Source organism: Schistocerca piceifrons, chromosome 11, assembly GCF_021461385.2.
Source record: "Schistocerca piceifrons isolate TAMUIC-IGC-003096 chromosome 11, iqSchPice1.1, whole genome shotgun sequence".
Lineage (NCBI taxonomy): Eukaryota > Metazoa > Arthropoda > Insecta > Orthoptera > Acrididae > Schistocerca > Schistocerca piceifrons.
Window position 1 is genome coordinate 121953080 of NC_060148.1, and position 17009 is coordinate 121970088.

At 40.2% G+C, this 17009-nt stretch overlaps 1 protein-coding gene across 1 annotated transcript in view; it reads left to right on the forward strand.

The window, feature by feature from the left end:
* Nucleotides 1–17009, forward strand: part of LOC124720295 — a 208138-nt gene that overhangs the window by 144786 nt on the left and 46343 nt on the right. The window contains exon 7 of the mRNA XM_047245608.1: nt 15107–15318. Coding sequence (XP_047101564.1) covers nt 15107–15269 — 163 coding nt within the window. The 3' untranslated portion in view covers nt 15270–15318. The remainder of the gene's footprint in view (nt 1–15106; nt 15319–17009) is intronic.

Below are 17009 nucleotides of genomic sequence, written 5' to 3' on the forward strand. Positions count from 1 at the left end.
GAATGGAGAGTGTTGCTGTTTATGTAACCATCATATATTCCAGAGTTTGAAAACATTATGAACTTGATAAGCTTTGAGAACCTTCCAAAAATGATATATAGTAAATAAGAAATATTTGCTGGTGATTGGATTTGAACTGATAATTTGCAGCATGCCAGCCAATGGTGCTGATTGGTACTGCACTTCCATGCAGCGCATATTCTGTCATTGCTCCATCTCATGATGAAACAGATGCCAGCCCATTTCAGAACTTCTCACTGGAGCTGAATACAACATCCTGGATCTAGATCTTGTCAGTGGTCTTCCATTTGGCAGCAAGTCATGTATTGTTGTCATGTTCTCTTTCCTTCCATGAGCATGAAAGGTAGACCTTCTGTCAAAACAATGTTTAGTTATTTTAATGAAATACGTTCACATCCAAGTTAAGGAAATTCCAATTTTTCTTTTAACTCTTAATTTCTAAGTAGTTAACTCACATTGAAGGCCAAATAAATAAATAAAATAAAATGATAATAAGCTTCACAGTCATTGGTGGGCCTTCAGTGTCCTTGAAAGAGAAGCCCCAGTGTCAGTCTTTGCCTCAGGAGTGTAGCAGGGCTTCATAAGGATGACATTGATGAGATCTCTATACTTTTGACTTCTTGGTGAAGGATCATAATCCTCTACTTTGTATGTGATTTCTGAGAAGAGATGAAGGTTACAATAGGAACCACATTGGCATTTTACTAACTTTTCTGATAGCTACACTTTCGTATTATGCAGCTCTTGGTCCTTCTCCTGGGCTTCCAGGATCCATATGCGAGCCAGCTGTTTAGCTTCTTCAGTCCTGGTGATGAGGTGTCTCACATAGTCTTCCCGAGTATCAGCCAGTTAAAACTGTAACAATGTTGTTGTTGTTGTTGTGGTCTTCAGTCCTGAGACTGGTTTGTTGCAGCTCTCCATGCAACTCTATCCTGTGAAAGCTTCTTCATCTCCCAGTACCTACTGCAACCTACATCCCTCTGAATCTGCTTAGTGTATTCATCTCTTGGTCTCCCTCTACGATTTTTACCCTCCACGCTGCCCTCCAATACTGAATTGGTGATCCCTTGATGCCTCAGAACATGTCCTACCAACCGATCCCTTCTTCTAGTCAAGTTGTGCCACAAACTCCTCTTCTCACCAATTCTGTTCAATACCTTCTCATTAGTTATGTGATCTACCCATCTAATCTTCAGCATTCTTCTGTAGTACCACATTTTGAAAGCTTCTATTCTCTTCTTGTCCAAACTATTTATCGTCCATGTTTCACTTCCATACATGGCTACACTCCATACAAATACTTTCAGAAATGACTTCGTGACACTTAAATCTATACTCGATGTTAACAAATTTCTCTTCTTCAGAAACGCTTTCCTTACCATTGCCAGTCTACATTTTATATCCTCTCTACTTTGACCATCATCAGTTATTTTGCTCCCCAAATAGCAAAACTCCTTTGCTACTTTAAGTGTTTCATTTCCTAATCTAATACCCTCAACATCACCCAACTTAATTTGACTACATTCCATTATCCTCATTTTGCTTTTGTTGATGTTCATCTTATATCCTCCCTTCAAGACACCATCCATTCTGTTCAAATGCTCTTCCAAGTCCTTTGCTGTCTCCGACAGAATTACAATGTCATCGGCGAACCTCAACGTTTTTCTTTCTTCTCCTTGGATTTTAATACCGACTCTGAATTTTTCTTTTGTTACCTTTACTGCTTGCTCAATATACAGATTGAATAACATCAGGGAGAGGCTACAACCCTGTCTTACTCCCTTCCCAACGACTGCTTCCCTTTCATGTCCCTCAACTCTTATAACTGCCATCTGGTTTCTGTACAAATTGTAAATAGCCTTTCGCTCCCTGTATTTTACCCCTGCCACCTTTAGAATTTGAAAGAGAGTATTCCAGTCAACATTGTCAAAAGCTTTCTCTAAGTCTACAAATGCTAGAAATGTAGGTTTGCCTTTCCTTAATCTTTCTTCTAAGATAAGTCGTAAGGTCAGTATTGCCTCACGTGTTCCAGTATTTCTACGGAATCCAAACTGATCTTCCCCGAGGTCGGCTTCTACTAGTTTTTCCATTCGTCTGTAAAGAATTTGTGTTAGTATTTTGCAGCTGTGGCTTATTAAACTGATTGTTTGGTAATTTTCACATCTGTCAACACCTGCTTTCTTTGGGATTGGAATTATTATATTCTTCTTGAAGTCTTAGGGTATTTCACCTGTTTCATACATCTTGCTCACCAGATGGTAGAGTTTTGTCAAGACTGGCTCTCCCAAGGCTGTCAGTAGTTCCAATGGAATGTTGTCAACTCTGGGGGCCTTGTTTCGGCTCAGGTCTTTCAGTGCTATGTCAAACTCTTCACGCAGTATCGTATCTCCCATTTCATCTTCATCTACATCCTCTTCCATTTCCATAATATTGTCCTCAAGTGCATCGCCCTTGTATAGACCCTCTGTATACTCCTTCCACCTTTCTGCTTTCCCTTCTTTGCTTAGAACTGGGTTTCCATCTGAGCTCTTGATGTTCATACAAGTGGTTCTCTTATCTCCAAAGGTCTCTTTAATTTTCCTGTAGGCAGTATCTATCTTACCCCTAGTGAGATAAGCCTCTACATCCTTACATTTGTCCTCTAGCCATCTCTGCTTAGCCTTTTTGCACTTCCTGTCGATCTCATTTTTGAGACGTTTGTATTCCTTTTTGCCTGCTTCATTTACTGCATTTTTATATTTTCTCCTTTCATCAATTAAATTCAATATTTCTTCTGTTACCCAAGGATTTCTACTAGCCCTCATCTTTTTACCTACTTGATCCTCTGCTGCCTTCACTACTTCATCCCTCAAAGCTACCCATTCTTCTTCTACTGTATTTCTTTCCCCCATTCCTGTCAATTGTTCCCTTATGCTCTCCCTGAAACTCTGTACAACCTCTGGTTCTTTCAGTTTATCCAGGTCCCATCTCCTTAAATTCCCACCTTTTTGCAGTTTCTTCAGTTTTAATCTACAGGTCTTAACCAATAGATTGGGGTCAGAGTCCACATCTGCCCCTGGAAATGTCTTACAATTTAAAACCTGGTTCCTAAATCTCTGTCTTACCATTATATAATCTATCTGATACCTTTTAGTATCTCCAGGGTTCTTCCATGTATACAACCTTCTATCATGATTCTTAAACCAAGTGTTAGCTATGATTAAGTTGTGCTCTGTAAAAAATTCTACCAGGCGGCTTCCTCTTTCATTTCTTAGCCCCAATCCATATTCACGTATTACATTTCCTTCTCTCCCTTTTTCTACACTCGAATTCCAGTCACGCATGACTATTAAATTTTCATCTCCCTTCACTATGTGAATAATTTCTTTTATTTCATCATTCCTTTGTCATCTGCAGAGCTAGTTGGCATATAAACTTGTACTACTGTAGTAGGTGTGGGCTTCGTATCTATCTTGGCCACAATAATGCGTTCACTATGCTGTTTGTAGTAGCTTACCCGCATTCCTATTTTCCTATTCATTATTAAACCTACTCCTGCATTACCCCTATTTGACTTTGTGTTTATAACCGTGTAGTCACCTGACCAGAAGTCTTGTTCCTCCTGCCACCGAACTTCACAAATTACCACTATATCTAACTTTAACCTATCCATTTCCCTTTGTAAATTTTCCAACCTACCTGCCCAATTAAAGGATCTGACATTCCACGCTCCGATCCGTAGAATGCAAGTTTTCTTTCTCCTGATAGCGACATCCTCTTGAGTAGTCCCTGCCCGGAGATCCGAATGGGGGACTATTTTACCTCCGGAATATTTTACCCAAGAGGACACCATCATCATTTAATCATACAGTAAAGCTGCAAGCCCTTGGGAAAAATTACGGCCGTAGTTTCCCCTTGCTTTCAGCCATTCGCAGTACCAGCACAGCAAGGCCGTTTTGGTCATTGTTACAAGGCTAGATCAGTCAATCATCCAGACTGTTGCCCTTGCAACTACTGAAAAGGCTGCTGCCCCCTTTCAGGAACCACACGTTTGTCTGGCCTCTCAACAGATACCCCTCCATTGTGGTTGTACCTATGGTACGGCTATCTGTATCGCTGAGGCACGCAAGCCTCCCCACCAACAGCAAGGTCCATGGTTCATGGGGGGATTGTAACAATGTATCTGCTGAAATTGTAACAATGTATCTGTTGTAATTTCAGCTTTGTGACCGTGGAGCAGAAAGAATAGTGTGAAACCTTGCATTGTTTGGTCATACACAGATGTTATGATGGGCAATATGTATCCCAATCTTTGTTCGACTGTATCTGCCAACATCCCATAACTGCCAGTGTTTGCCTCAATATTTTTGTCATACAGTGTTACCAATGTAGATGTTAGCGTCTCCTTATCAGCGAGGAAACGTCTTCCTCCCACATCATTCCAGGAAAATTTAGTGTCTCTGCATAGCAATTCTGGCGAGGGACATGCCTTGCTGCACAGGCCCTATATGAAGCACTGGGATCAGGGTGGGACTCAGTTGCCATTCACTTGGTGCCCCAAGGTTTTTATTTTTTGGGTGGTGAATGGGCACTTTTTCAGACTCAGGTGGAACCCTGCAGGTCGAACAGAAACATAAACACAGTGCAAGTGACATGTCTTCAAACTCAGAGGGGCCATCAGGAATTATGAAGGCAGTCTTTTCACTATCAGCCTCGTCAATCTCAATTTTGACAGCAGCCCGTCTGCATGATCATCGTTAAAAAAATACTTTGCTATTTTCAAGCAGTCTAGAGTATAGTATGCAGCAATGGGTTTATCTAATTTTTTGGGATTTTGTTCAGTGTCAGTAGTCGATGCAGTAACACCACGCACCATCCTCGCCCGTCATGAGAACCACAGGAAGGATAAAGTGCTACCTCAAAGTTCAAGACTGACGTCTTGTTGCACTTTCTCCACTTCCTCATGAGTTGTGTGTCACTCAGCCAGTGATCTCATACACGTGCTAACTAATTCATGGATTCTGCCCCATTTTGATATGGTCCACATGATCTCTCACTTCTGCACTCAAGTTTGAAAGCACCCAAAAATGGGCATGGAATGGCTACACACACAGACTTTTTCCTCCATCAGGCCAGATCTTATTAGCTGTCTGATAATAACATTGTACTCTTCATCATCTGTAGTGGTAGCAGAGCACAATTCTCCACCAGTGGCAATCAGCTGCCAACTCTGGTCTAGTTTAGCTGCTCCAATGCAATTACATTTAGGGAACAACTGTATTTGCTTGTGACAATTAGTGATGTATGCAGATTTATTTTTTGGGCCTGAGTATCTTTCTGTAGTTGACAAGAGATTCACAGTTTGACTGAGTATTTTGACTGATGAATGGAGCTCATCAGTTTGATGACAATGGGATGTCATCTTCAGTAGCAAATAACCACCCAGAGCTTGTTGGAATAGCTTTGTGTATGTGGAACTTTGATTTTGCACAGTCTGACTGCGTGTGATGTCAGCAAGAATTCCTATCTGAAAACAGCATTGTGATTACGTTATGTTAAAACAAAAAATTTCAAAGGGCTGTTGTTCTTAAATGATAGTTATTCTTGCAGTACATCATGTGGATGTATTTCCCACTTGCAACCATCAGCACAACTGCTTTTGTATCATGGAATATTGTCTTCTGTTGCTGATGATAACAAGCATTCAACATTGCAGAAAAAGAAGCCTTGGAGTCGAACAGTGCCCAGACAGGTTGGTCGCCAGTGACTATGTCACTGTGGTTTCCTTACACTGTGATGATTGCCAACCAAGGAGGATTTTTGTCTGTGACAGCCTCACCTCCATAGATGGTTGCCTCACTTAGCTTTTATGAGATCACATTCTAGGTGAGTGGCTGGTACCTGTGTATGGCAAAAGGGAACGGCTGTCAGCATCTGATGGGTGACTTTTCCCCGTGTACAACAACTGGCGTCATCTCACAAGTTGACTCTAACCATCTGCAGTTGACTAGTGTGAATAGAACTCTTTTGATACTTGACGTATCAAGGCACAATAATCATCATATGCTAGTCTCATTTCTCTGCACTAGCATACAGTGACTCCAGGGTGCCCACAGTGAAGACATACCAGTGTGTTGTTCTCTGACCACCAGATGTCTCTTCTACAGGGCATTGTACTTGGCAGAGGAGTTGGTTGTAGTCGAGATTGTAGAAATGCTGGGTTTTCATTTGAAGGATATGCCATAATCCAAGTTGGTAGAGTCCATTCTTCATGGTGCATTCAACTAGTGCCCTAGATTGGGGCTAAGGATTGGTACATCTCTTTGTCAACATTCTTTTTTTGAAGTATGGGGTTCATGTTCATAGCTGCTATCCCTCGTGCACTTTGTGCAACATTCCTGGGTGCCATAAACTGCTGTATATATCATTACCTGGTGTGTCAGAGAGGTGAGGTCATGATGGACTTCCACAACTGCCATGGGGACCACATTGAGATGGCGATCATACTTCTTTCGTCTGAGTCTTGTCTTGTGTGTTTTCTTCATGCACTGGTAACATTACATGAAATTGTTGATTGTTGTGACATCCTTTACCAGAAAAGCTCAATACATAATCTGTTTTGTTAGCTTCTGTCATATTCGCTTTCACTGTGTGGCATAAAGCCAAAATATTTTTTATGTATGATTGAGTCATTTCTTCATGAATTGGGCCCCATTCTTCAATTATTCTTCCACTAAGTGGACCTGCGGCTGATTATTATGGAATGTTTTCTTCAGTTAGGCCTGGAATTTGTCCCAACCAATGAGCTGCTCTTTGTTGTTCTTGAATTGCAGTTGGGCTGTGCCACCCACATGAAAGTATATGAATGAAAAACATCTGACATCATCCCATCTGTTATACTTGGTGAATTAGTTGACTCCTTTCAGCCATTTTGTTGGGTCCTGACCATTGTCTCCAGTAGGCACTGGAGGATGTCTGATGTGCTGTTCACTTACTGTTGATTTGTTCATCAAGACAACACCTTTTATGTTGCCTAATTGAAGCCAGAAGATACAGATGTTTTGAAATAACCAACATCTCCACCAAACAGGGTCATGTAAAAATCACAGTTGAGTCCAAATCAGAAAGCACGGCCATCTATAAGTACCAACACACTGATACGAAGAGTGCTGTTGTTTATACAAACATCAACTATTTCATTATATGTGAACATAACAAACACAATATATTTCAAGAACCTTGTAGAAATTATGAATACTATATAACAAATATTTAGTGGTAATTGGATTGGAATTGGTGATCTGCAGAAGGCTAGCGGGGATGCTAGCTATAACTTCACACTGCCTATGGCACAGCTTGTGGCAATATCATCTATTAATATTTTGTATCATCTGTCCAGGGCATTTGATGATGTCGATCAACACACTATTTTTTGTGGAAAGAATCGGTGATGAATAATATGTTTGCACATATTTAATAAAAAGAAGCAGATACTAGAATGACAAAAAAAATTGTCATGGGGCGAATCACAGAAAGTCACATACTGTTTAATTTTGCATCCTCTTCTCTTTCTTATACAGGTGAATGACGCAACATCACATTCATCAAGCATAGTAAGTTCTTTTGGTGTGTGGCACAGCAGTTACAATTAACCATGTTGTAGAGACAGAAGCAGGTGAAGTTGTTAAGAATTTTAAATGACATGTGTCTTAGTTTTGAAAAAGAAAACAAATGAAAAACATAATATTCACTTATATGCAACAAAGGGACTTAACAGCAGTAATTAATGAAGAACATTAATAGGAGCCAGTGAATAGGCTAAAATGCTCAAGTTTCTGGTTGAGCTTGTTGTCGCATATTTGCAGTGGACAAAACATATTAGCGAGCCCCTCAAACAGCTAAATTCAACAGCCGTTGCTACTTGCATAATTGCTAATTTGTGAGAGAAACACGTCTGTATCTTGTTTTACGTAATGTTATTAATGGTATGTAGCATGAGTTTGTGTGGTAACTCATTGCCAATGTAAACAGTATTGATTGTGAAACAGTAGGCAGTGAAAGAAATGTGTGGTTTTCACCTATAGCCATCTTTAGAGGCCCCTCCCACAAGTTAGGCATTCTGACTGCACTTGCAAGACAGGTATACAGTGTGTTTCACAATTTCTATTACAGGCTTCTAAGGATTGTAGAGGAGAATTAGTAAATAAATTTTTGTTTAGGATCCCAGTGTGGAGCAGTCACAGGGCAAACCTCAGAATGTCACATACGGTTTAATTTTGTGTCCTGTTCTATTTCTTATACATGTGACTCACTCAACTTCACATACAGCAGGCAGAGTTGGATGTAATATAAAATTGTAAAGTTTGGATCAGTTTAAATCTCCCGATTTGTGGTACATACACAAAGCAAAGGACATGCTGTCAACAACCACTCTTGTAATTTTGACGTCATGTACCATTTTTGCCCAACTACAACAACAGCTGTAAGGAACTGATAGATTAGGAGGGTTGACTAGTGCTTAATGGATCTGCCTCACTGTCAACATTGAAGTTGAAGGAGATGTTAGGGGCTCCTGCAGAACATACATGACAGAGCTCGTTGTTTCCACTATCTGCATATTGTGAAATGGGGAATTTGAAAGTGATCAGATTTTCAAACTTAGTTTTGTAACTATTAAGTATCTATGAAGTACACTCTAAGACAGAAAGAATCAATACACTATGAAAGAATTATCCTAATGGGATGGAAATTGGTAGATGTGATATTCATGTACAGATGAACAAATGAGTACAATTTCAGAAAAAATTGGATGATTTATTCAAGAGAAAGAACTTCACAAACTGAGCAAGTCAGTAACAAGGTGTTCCACCAGTGGCCCTTATGCAAGCAGTTATTTGGGTTGGCGCTGATTGATAGAGTTGTTGGATGTCTTCCAGAGCGGTTGTTGTTGTTGTTGTTGTTGTTGTTGTTGTTGTTATTGTGGTCTTCACCCCAGAGACTGGTTTGATGCAGCTCTCCATGCTACTCTATCCTGTGCAAGCTTCTTCATCTCCCAGTACCTACTGCAACCTGCATCCTTCTGAATCTGTTTAGTTTATTCATCTCTTGGTCCCCCTCTACGATTTTTGCCATCCACGCTGCCCTCCAATACTAAATTGGTGATCGCTTGATGCCTCAAAACATGTCCTACCAAGTGATACCTTCTTCTAGTCATGTTGTGCCACAAATTTCTCTTCTCCCCAATTCTATTCAATATCTCCTCATTAGTTATGTGATCTATCCATCTAATCTTCAGCACTCTTCTGTAGCACCACATTTCGAATGCTTCTATTCTCTTCTCGTCCAAACTATTTATCATCCACGTTTCACTTCCATACATGGCTACACTCCATACAAATACTTTCAGAAACAATTTCCTGACACTTAAATCTGTACTCTGTATTAAGAAATTTCTCTTTTTCAGAAACGCTTTCCTTGCCATTGCCAGTCAACATTTTATATCATCTCTATTTCGACATCTCTACTCTACCATCAGTTATTTTGCTCCCCAAATAGCAAAACTCATTTACTAACTTAAGCTCCTCATTTCCTAATCTAATTCCCGCAGCATCACCTGATTTAATTCGACCACATTCCATTATCCTTGTTTTGCATTTGTTGATGCTCTTCTTATATCCTCCTTTCAAGACACTGTCAATTCTGTTCAGCTGCTCTTCCAGGCCCTTTGCTGTCTCTGACAGAATTACAATGTCATCGGCAAACCTCAAAGTTTTTATTTCTTCTCCGTGGATTTTAATTCCTACTCCAAATTTTTCTTTTGTTTCCTTTACTGCTTGCTCAATACACAGATTGAATAACATTGGGGATAGGCTACAACCCTGTCCCACTCCCTTCCCAACCCCTGCTTCCCTTTCATGCCCCTTGGCTCTTATAACTGCCATCTGGTTTCTGTACAAATTGTAAATAGCCTTTCACTCCCTGTATTTTATCCCTGCCACCTTTAGAATTTGAAAGAGACTATTCAAGTCAATATTGTCAAAAGCTTTCTCTAAGTCTACAAATGCTAGAAACGTAGGTTTGCCTTTCCTTAATCTATTTTCTAAGATAGTACGTAGGGTCAGTATTGCCTCACGTGTTCCAACATTTCTACAGAATCCAAACTGATCTTCCCCGAGGTCAGCCTCTACCAATTTTTCCATTCGTCTGTAAAGAATTTGTGTTAATATTTTGCAGCCATGGATTATTTAACTGATAATTTGGTAATTTTCACATCTGTCGGCACCTGTTTTCTTTGGGATTGGAATTATTATATTCTTCTTGAAGTCTGCGGGTATTTTGCTTGTCTCTTACATTTTGCTCACCAGATGGAAGAGTTTTGTCAGGACTGGCTCTCCCAAGGCTGTCAGTAGTTCTAATGGAATGTTGTCTACTCCCGGAGCCTTGTTTCGGCTTAGGTCTTTTAGTGCTCTGTCAAACTCTTCACACAGTATCATATCTCCCATTTCGTCTTCATCTACATCCTCTTCCATTTCCATAATATTGACCTCAAGAACATCACCCTTGTAAAGACCCTCTATATACTCCTTCCACCTTTCTGCTTTCTCTTCTTTGAATAGAACTGAGTTTCCATCTGAGCTCTTGATATTCATGCAAGTGGTTCTCTTTTCTCCAAAGGTCTCTTTAATTTTCCTGTAGGCAGTATCTATCTTACCCCTAATCATATATGCTCTACATCCATACATTTGTCCTCTAGCCATCCCTGTTTAGCCATTTTGGACTTCCTGTCGATCTTATTTTTGAGACGTTTGTATTCCTTTTTTGCCTGCTTCATTTACTGCATTTTTGTATTTTCTCCTTTTGTATTTTCTCCTTTAAATTCATATCTCTTCTGTTACCCTAGGATTTCTATTAGCCCTCGCCTTTTTACCTACTTGATTCTCTGCTGCCTACACGTTTTCACCTCTCAAAGCTACCTATTCTTTCCTACATTCTTGTCAATTGTTCCCTAATGCTCTCACTGAAACTCTCTGCAACCTCTGCTTCTTTCAGTTTATCCAGGTCCCATCTTCTTAAATTCCCAGCTTTTTGCAGTTTCTTCAGTTTTAATCTACAGTTCATAACCAATAGATTGTCAGAGTCTACATCCACCCCTGGAAATGTCTTACAATTTAAAACCTGGTTCCTAAATCTCTGTCTTACCATTATATAATCTATCTGAAACCTTTCAGTATCTCCAGGCTTCTTCCATGTATAGAACCTTCTTTTATGATTCTTGAACCAAGTGTTAGCTATGATTAAGTTATGCTATGTGCAGAATTCTACGAGGCTGGTTCCTCTTTCATTCTTACCCCCATTCCATATTCACCTACTACGTTTCCTTCTCTTCCTTTCCCTACCGTCGAATTCCAGTCACCCATTACTATTAAATTTTTGTCTCCCTTGACTATCTGAATAATTGCTTTTATCTCATCATACTTTTCATCAATCTCTTCGTCATCTGCGGAGCTAGTTGGCATATAAACTTGTACTACTGTGGTAGGCGTAAACTTTCTATCTATCGTGGCCACAATAATGCGTTCACTATGCTGTTTGTAATAGCTTACCCGCATTCCTATTTTGATTTTTGTTATTCATTATTAAACCTACTCCTGCATTACACCTATTTGATTTTCTATTAAAACCCTGTATCCACCTGACAAAAAGTCTTGTTCCTCCTGCCACCGAACTTCACTAATTCCCACTATATCTAACTTTAACCTATCCATTTCCCTTTTTAAATTTTCTAACCTGCCTGCCCGATTAGGGGATTGGACATTCCACACTCCGACCCGTAGAATGCCACTTTTCTTTCTCCTGATATCAACATCCACCTGAGCAGTCCCTGCCCGGAGATCTGAATGGGGGACTATTTTACATACAGAATATTTTACCCAAGAGGACGCCATCATCATTTAACCATACAGTAAAGCTGCATGCCCTCGGGAAAAACTACGGCTATAGTTTCCCCTTGCTTTCAGCCATTCACAGTACCAGCACAGCAAGGCTGTTTTGGTGACTGTTACAAGGCCAGATCAGTCAATCATCCAGACTGTTGCTCCTGCAACTACTGAAAAGGCTGCTGCCCCTCTTCAGGAACCACGCATTTGTCTGGCCTCTCAACAGATACTCCTCCGTTGTGGTTGCACCTACGGTACAGCTATCTGTATCGCTGAGGCATGCAAGCCTCACCATCAATGGCAAGGCCCATAGTTCATGGGGGGAGACTCCAGAGGGGTATGGTGCCAAATTCTGTGCAACTGGTGCATTGGATTATCAAAATCCAAAGCTAGTTGGGGGCCCTGCCCATAATGCTCCAAAGGTTTTCAATTGGTGAGAGATCCGGTGACCGTGCTAGCCAAAGTAGGGTTTGGTAAGTACAAAGACAAGCAATAGAGACTCTTCCTGTGAGAAGGGATTATCTTGTTGAAATGTAAGCTCAGGATGGTGTCCCATCAAGGGCAACAAAGTCCCCAGATGACAACCTAACAGGTCCTGCTGTGAAATGACATGGCACCCCAGACAATCACAATTGGTTGTCTGGCCATATGACAGGTGACATTTGGGTTGGTATCCCACCACTGTCCAGGGCTACTCCAGATACGTCTTTGCCGGTCATTGGGGTTCAATTTAAAGTTGGATTCATCATTGAAGACAATTCTACTCCAGTCAGTGAGATTCCAGGTCGTATATGCCCGAAACCACTGCAGACAGGCTTGTTGTTGTACAAGGATCAATGGTGGTCAGCACAAGTGGCACTGAGAGCTCAGACCCCTTTCTGAGATCCACCTATTAATGGTCCTTGTGGTCACTGAAGCATCAGTTGCTCGTCAGATTAATAGTGATGGTGAGTCAGGGGCTCTGAGTGCCTCTGTAATGATTGCTGAGTCCTCTCATTCTGTTGTCTCTCTAGGTCAGCTGTTTCCATCCCAATGCTGTGTTCAGCCATGGTTAACCCATTCCTGCCAACATAGTCGAATATTGGCATCACTCGTATTCATTGTGAGTGATTCACTGGCTACTCCGACTGTCTTTTTTGAATCCAACTATGCGCTGTCATCTGTGTGTATTGGTATTGTTCACGTGGCACTCTGTAAGGCATAGCTACTGTCAAACTGAGTACACTAAATGGAATGTGCAATGACTGTATGTCTTGGTATCAACATATCCACAGTTTACTAACCTTGCCAACTGTGTGGTGAAATTTCATTGCAGCATCATACATCCACCTGTCGACCACCAAAGTTTACAGTTTTGCTTATTTTGTGTAATAAACTTTGCTCAATTGACGAAACTCCCACTACATGGCATTCTTACCTCTGTCTTTCCCGGTAGGAATCTACCATTTTCTGCCATCTTTGTGTGGGCCGTACTAAGTTGACACACGGTTTTTTACTACACAATGATCCCCCCCCCCTCCCCCATCCCTGTAGTGGGCGTCCCCTTATGGTCATACATATTTTGCTCCCCTCATGGTGATACATATTTTGCTGGACTGCCCCTGCCTTTTGGTCCTTTGCACTAAATGTGCCACTGCGAGGTGCCAGTAGCCAATCCTTGGATGCTTAGTCCGTCCTCAGTTTTCTTTGCGAAAGTGCTTTGTCCTCTCAGGTTTAAGTTCTTGAATTTTTGTCTGGAATTGGAGTCCCTTGGCGTTGGTGTTGGTTATGGAGGCCATGGTCTTGCCTCCACACCAGCTAGATTCTTTCCACCATTTCCACTACGTTTTGTGCAGTTTTTTCCCATTTTCATGTATCTTCTTCCTCCGGTGTTGTCCCCATAATGTTGTGATGGTGGTATATAATATGCAGTTCGGGACGGATCGATGTTTTTTTCCTCTCCCTGCTGCCCCAATCTTCCTTCTACCTCTTTGTTAGCCCGTTTTTCCTTCCCCATGACTGGACTGTGGTGTTTGTGTTGTTTCTCCCTTGGTTTTCTTCCTACCACCTTAGATCGTGGGACCGATCATATCGCTGTTTAGTCCCCTTTCCCAGTCAACCAACCAACCATCTGTCGATACCTGCATAAATATCAATTTGTGAACAGTTTACATAACTATTACGTAGTGCATCGTTTTTCTTGCCCTAAAGTGTAGAGGGTGACCCAAAAGCCTGATAACATTTGAAATTCAATATTTTACCAATTAATGTAGGTAGTGAGGTAAAAATTGACACACATGCTTAAAATGACATGGGGTTTATGAAACCAGAAAAAAGTTCGCGAAAGACCAACAGATGGTGCTTCATAGGATACAAAAACAAAAATTAACATAAAAATTGATTTTTAGCAAGATGATCTTTGCTTAAGACATGCTCAACATGTCAGATGTCGTTCATCAATAACACCTGTAGTCAAGGAACAATGTTGTGAACAGCATTGCGCTGCATATAAATAGATATGTTAGAAATTGCCATCAGATGTCATCTTTTTAACATCCGTAATGTCAGATGATCACTGTAGACTTCTGACTTCAGGTAAACCTACAAACAATAATCACATGGATTGAGGCCAAACATGATGGAAGTATCAACTCAGCACACAATCCTCACCTAATGATGTGCGTAAGAGATCTTTCACACATGTAGCAATGTGGGCTGCAGTGCCATCCTGCATAAAAGTCATACCTTCCAGCAGGTGTTTATCAGCCAGGCTAAGGATGGTGTGATCCTGTAACATATTGGCATACTTCACACCTGCCATGCTGACAATTCAAAAAGCAGTACTACGCATTTCCTCAAAGAAAAAAAGCCCAATCATGAGTGATGTGGTAAATCCACACCACATTATGACTTCCCCATCAAGCCATTGAGTTTCCAGTGTCATTGACTTGTTGGCGGGTTTTTGCACTCATTATTGATTTCAATAAAACTCCATGTCATTTCAGATGTGTAACAAGTTGTACCTCTCTACCTTCTTTATTCTGTGTATTAGTGCATTTTCAAATGTTAACAGACTTTTGTGTCACCCTGTATTTTACTCTTAAATTTACTTTGATCTTGTTCTTTTGGTAGATGTAATGTAATGTAATGTGAGTGCAGACTTCTGTTTATTTCTTTTTTGTGTTCATTAGGTCTATGGGAAGCACGTACATTGATCACACAACAGCTTCAGTAAAATCAAGACTCAAAAGTGATACTGTGACACTTGTTGATGGCAATACCTGCAAGCTCATAGGACAGTTTCATGATGTACATAATTGCAAGGATGTCTACAGTTTTGTATCTCAGTTTTAAGGTGTTACGTAAGAGCTAGTCAAATGAAAATGAGATAGATGGCAAAAAAGTAAGAAAACTGTTTATGATTTAAAAAGTAATCATGATAACTGTTAATACATTATCTGACTGTGAGACAAGATGACTGATACCATCACAGAAAAATGTTAGCAGAGCAAATTGACGGCAAAAAATGTCTTTCTTCAGGGCTTCAAAAATATGGAAATCATGTTGGTAAGATTGCAACTCTATGAAGGATGTGCAAAGGCTTCCCAGCAAAACTACTGTAGAAACTGCCTTGCAACGTATTGCCCCCTCCACATATTGCCAAGGTTGTCTTGAGTATGCTGCAGAAATTTTGCTGGGTAGCTCTTGCACATCCGCCATTCATTCCTGATCTCTCCCCATGTGATTTCCATATTTTTTGAGCCTCAAAGAAAGACATCCATGGCATTTGTTTTGCTTCAGACAGAGAGATCTACACCTGGGTAGTAGTGGTGGTGGTGGTGGTGGTGGTGGTCGTAGTAGTAGTAAAAGCTTTATTCATCCATAGAGTTCTTTTTACAAGTATATAGGACATGTCAAAGTATTTACAAGTTTAGACCAATTTAAAATAAGCGAATTCATATACACATATATTTACAGACTTCTAGTTAGACATAATCATTAGATTTACTCCTGGTATACAATACATTTTTTACAAATAACGTATTAAATAATGTAATACCACACTGTTCACTCATATTTCACTATCACTCACTGTACACAGTATACACACATTGTTTCATAACACTTCCCTCACCACACACACACACACACACACACACACTGGTGATCTCTGGGCAATTTTCTGTACCACAACTTCCCATTTGCTATCCTGAGAAACTGAGTCAGCATCCCTCCATAATGAGCGAGATGTTGAGCTCAGAAAGAGGAAGAGGTGTTAGAATTGTGCTATGCATAGCTTGGGGGTAAGTATTTCTAGAAGAAAAAAGAAGGAAAAAATGTAAAGTGAAGGTGTTATGTGGAATGTTGGATTTTTTAAATCATCATTATTATTATTATTATTTATTTCTACAACATTTTTTTATGAAACCCCTACTCTGTTTTGTCTACGTAATCCTTCAATGTATAAAATATATTGCATAACAGGCACTTTTAGCTGCCTTATTAAATAAGTGTATTTCTGCAATTTCTTTAATCTCTTTTGGTGATTTATTGAACAGTTTTATTCCTTGGTAGAAAATGCTGTTTTGAGTTTTATGTTTATTTTTTTCTTGGTAAATGTAAGTTGAGTCTATGTCTTGTTGCATGGTCATGGACAGAGGTGTTTGTGCAGTAATTATCAATGTTATTTTTGATATGTATAACTGACTGGTAAATGTCTTCACATGGAGCAGTTAATATCCCCAGTGTTTTGAACATATCTTGACAGTGACCTTAACTAGTATTTTTGGTTATTATGGCTCTTTTCTGGAGTTTGAAAATTGTGATCATATTTTGTGCATTTGTTCCCCAAAAAAGAATACCAAAGCTAACTATTGAGTGTACATATAAATAATATGTAACTAAGAGAACTGCATGTTACACACTGATGATAGGATTCTAAGGGCATTCGCTCTGGTTGTAGGTTTGGGAAAAGAGTGGAAAGTCCTGGGACCCATATGGTGTGGCTCTCCAATCCACTGGCTAGTGTCGGGACACTGATTTGTGGATTTCTGGTGAGGGGGTTTCCTAAAGGGAGTATTTTCACTGGTGAAT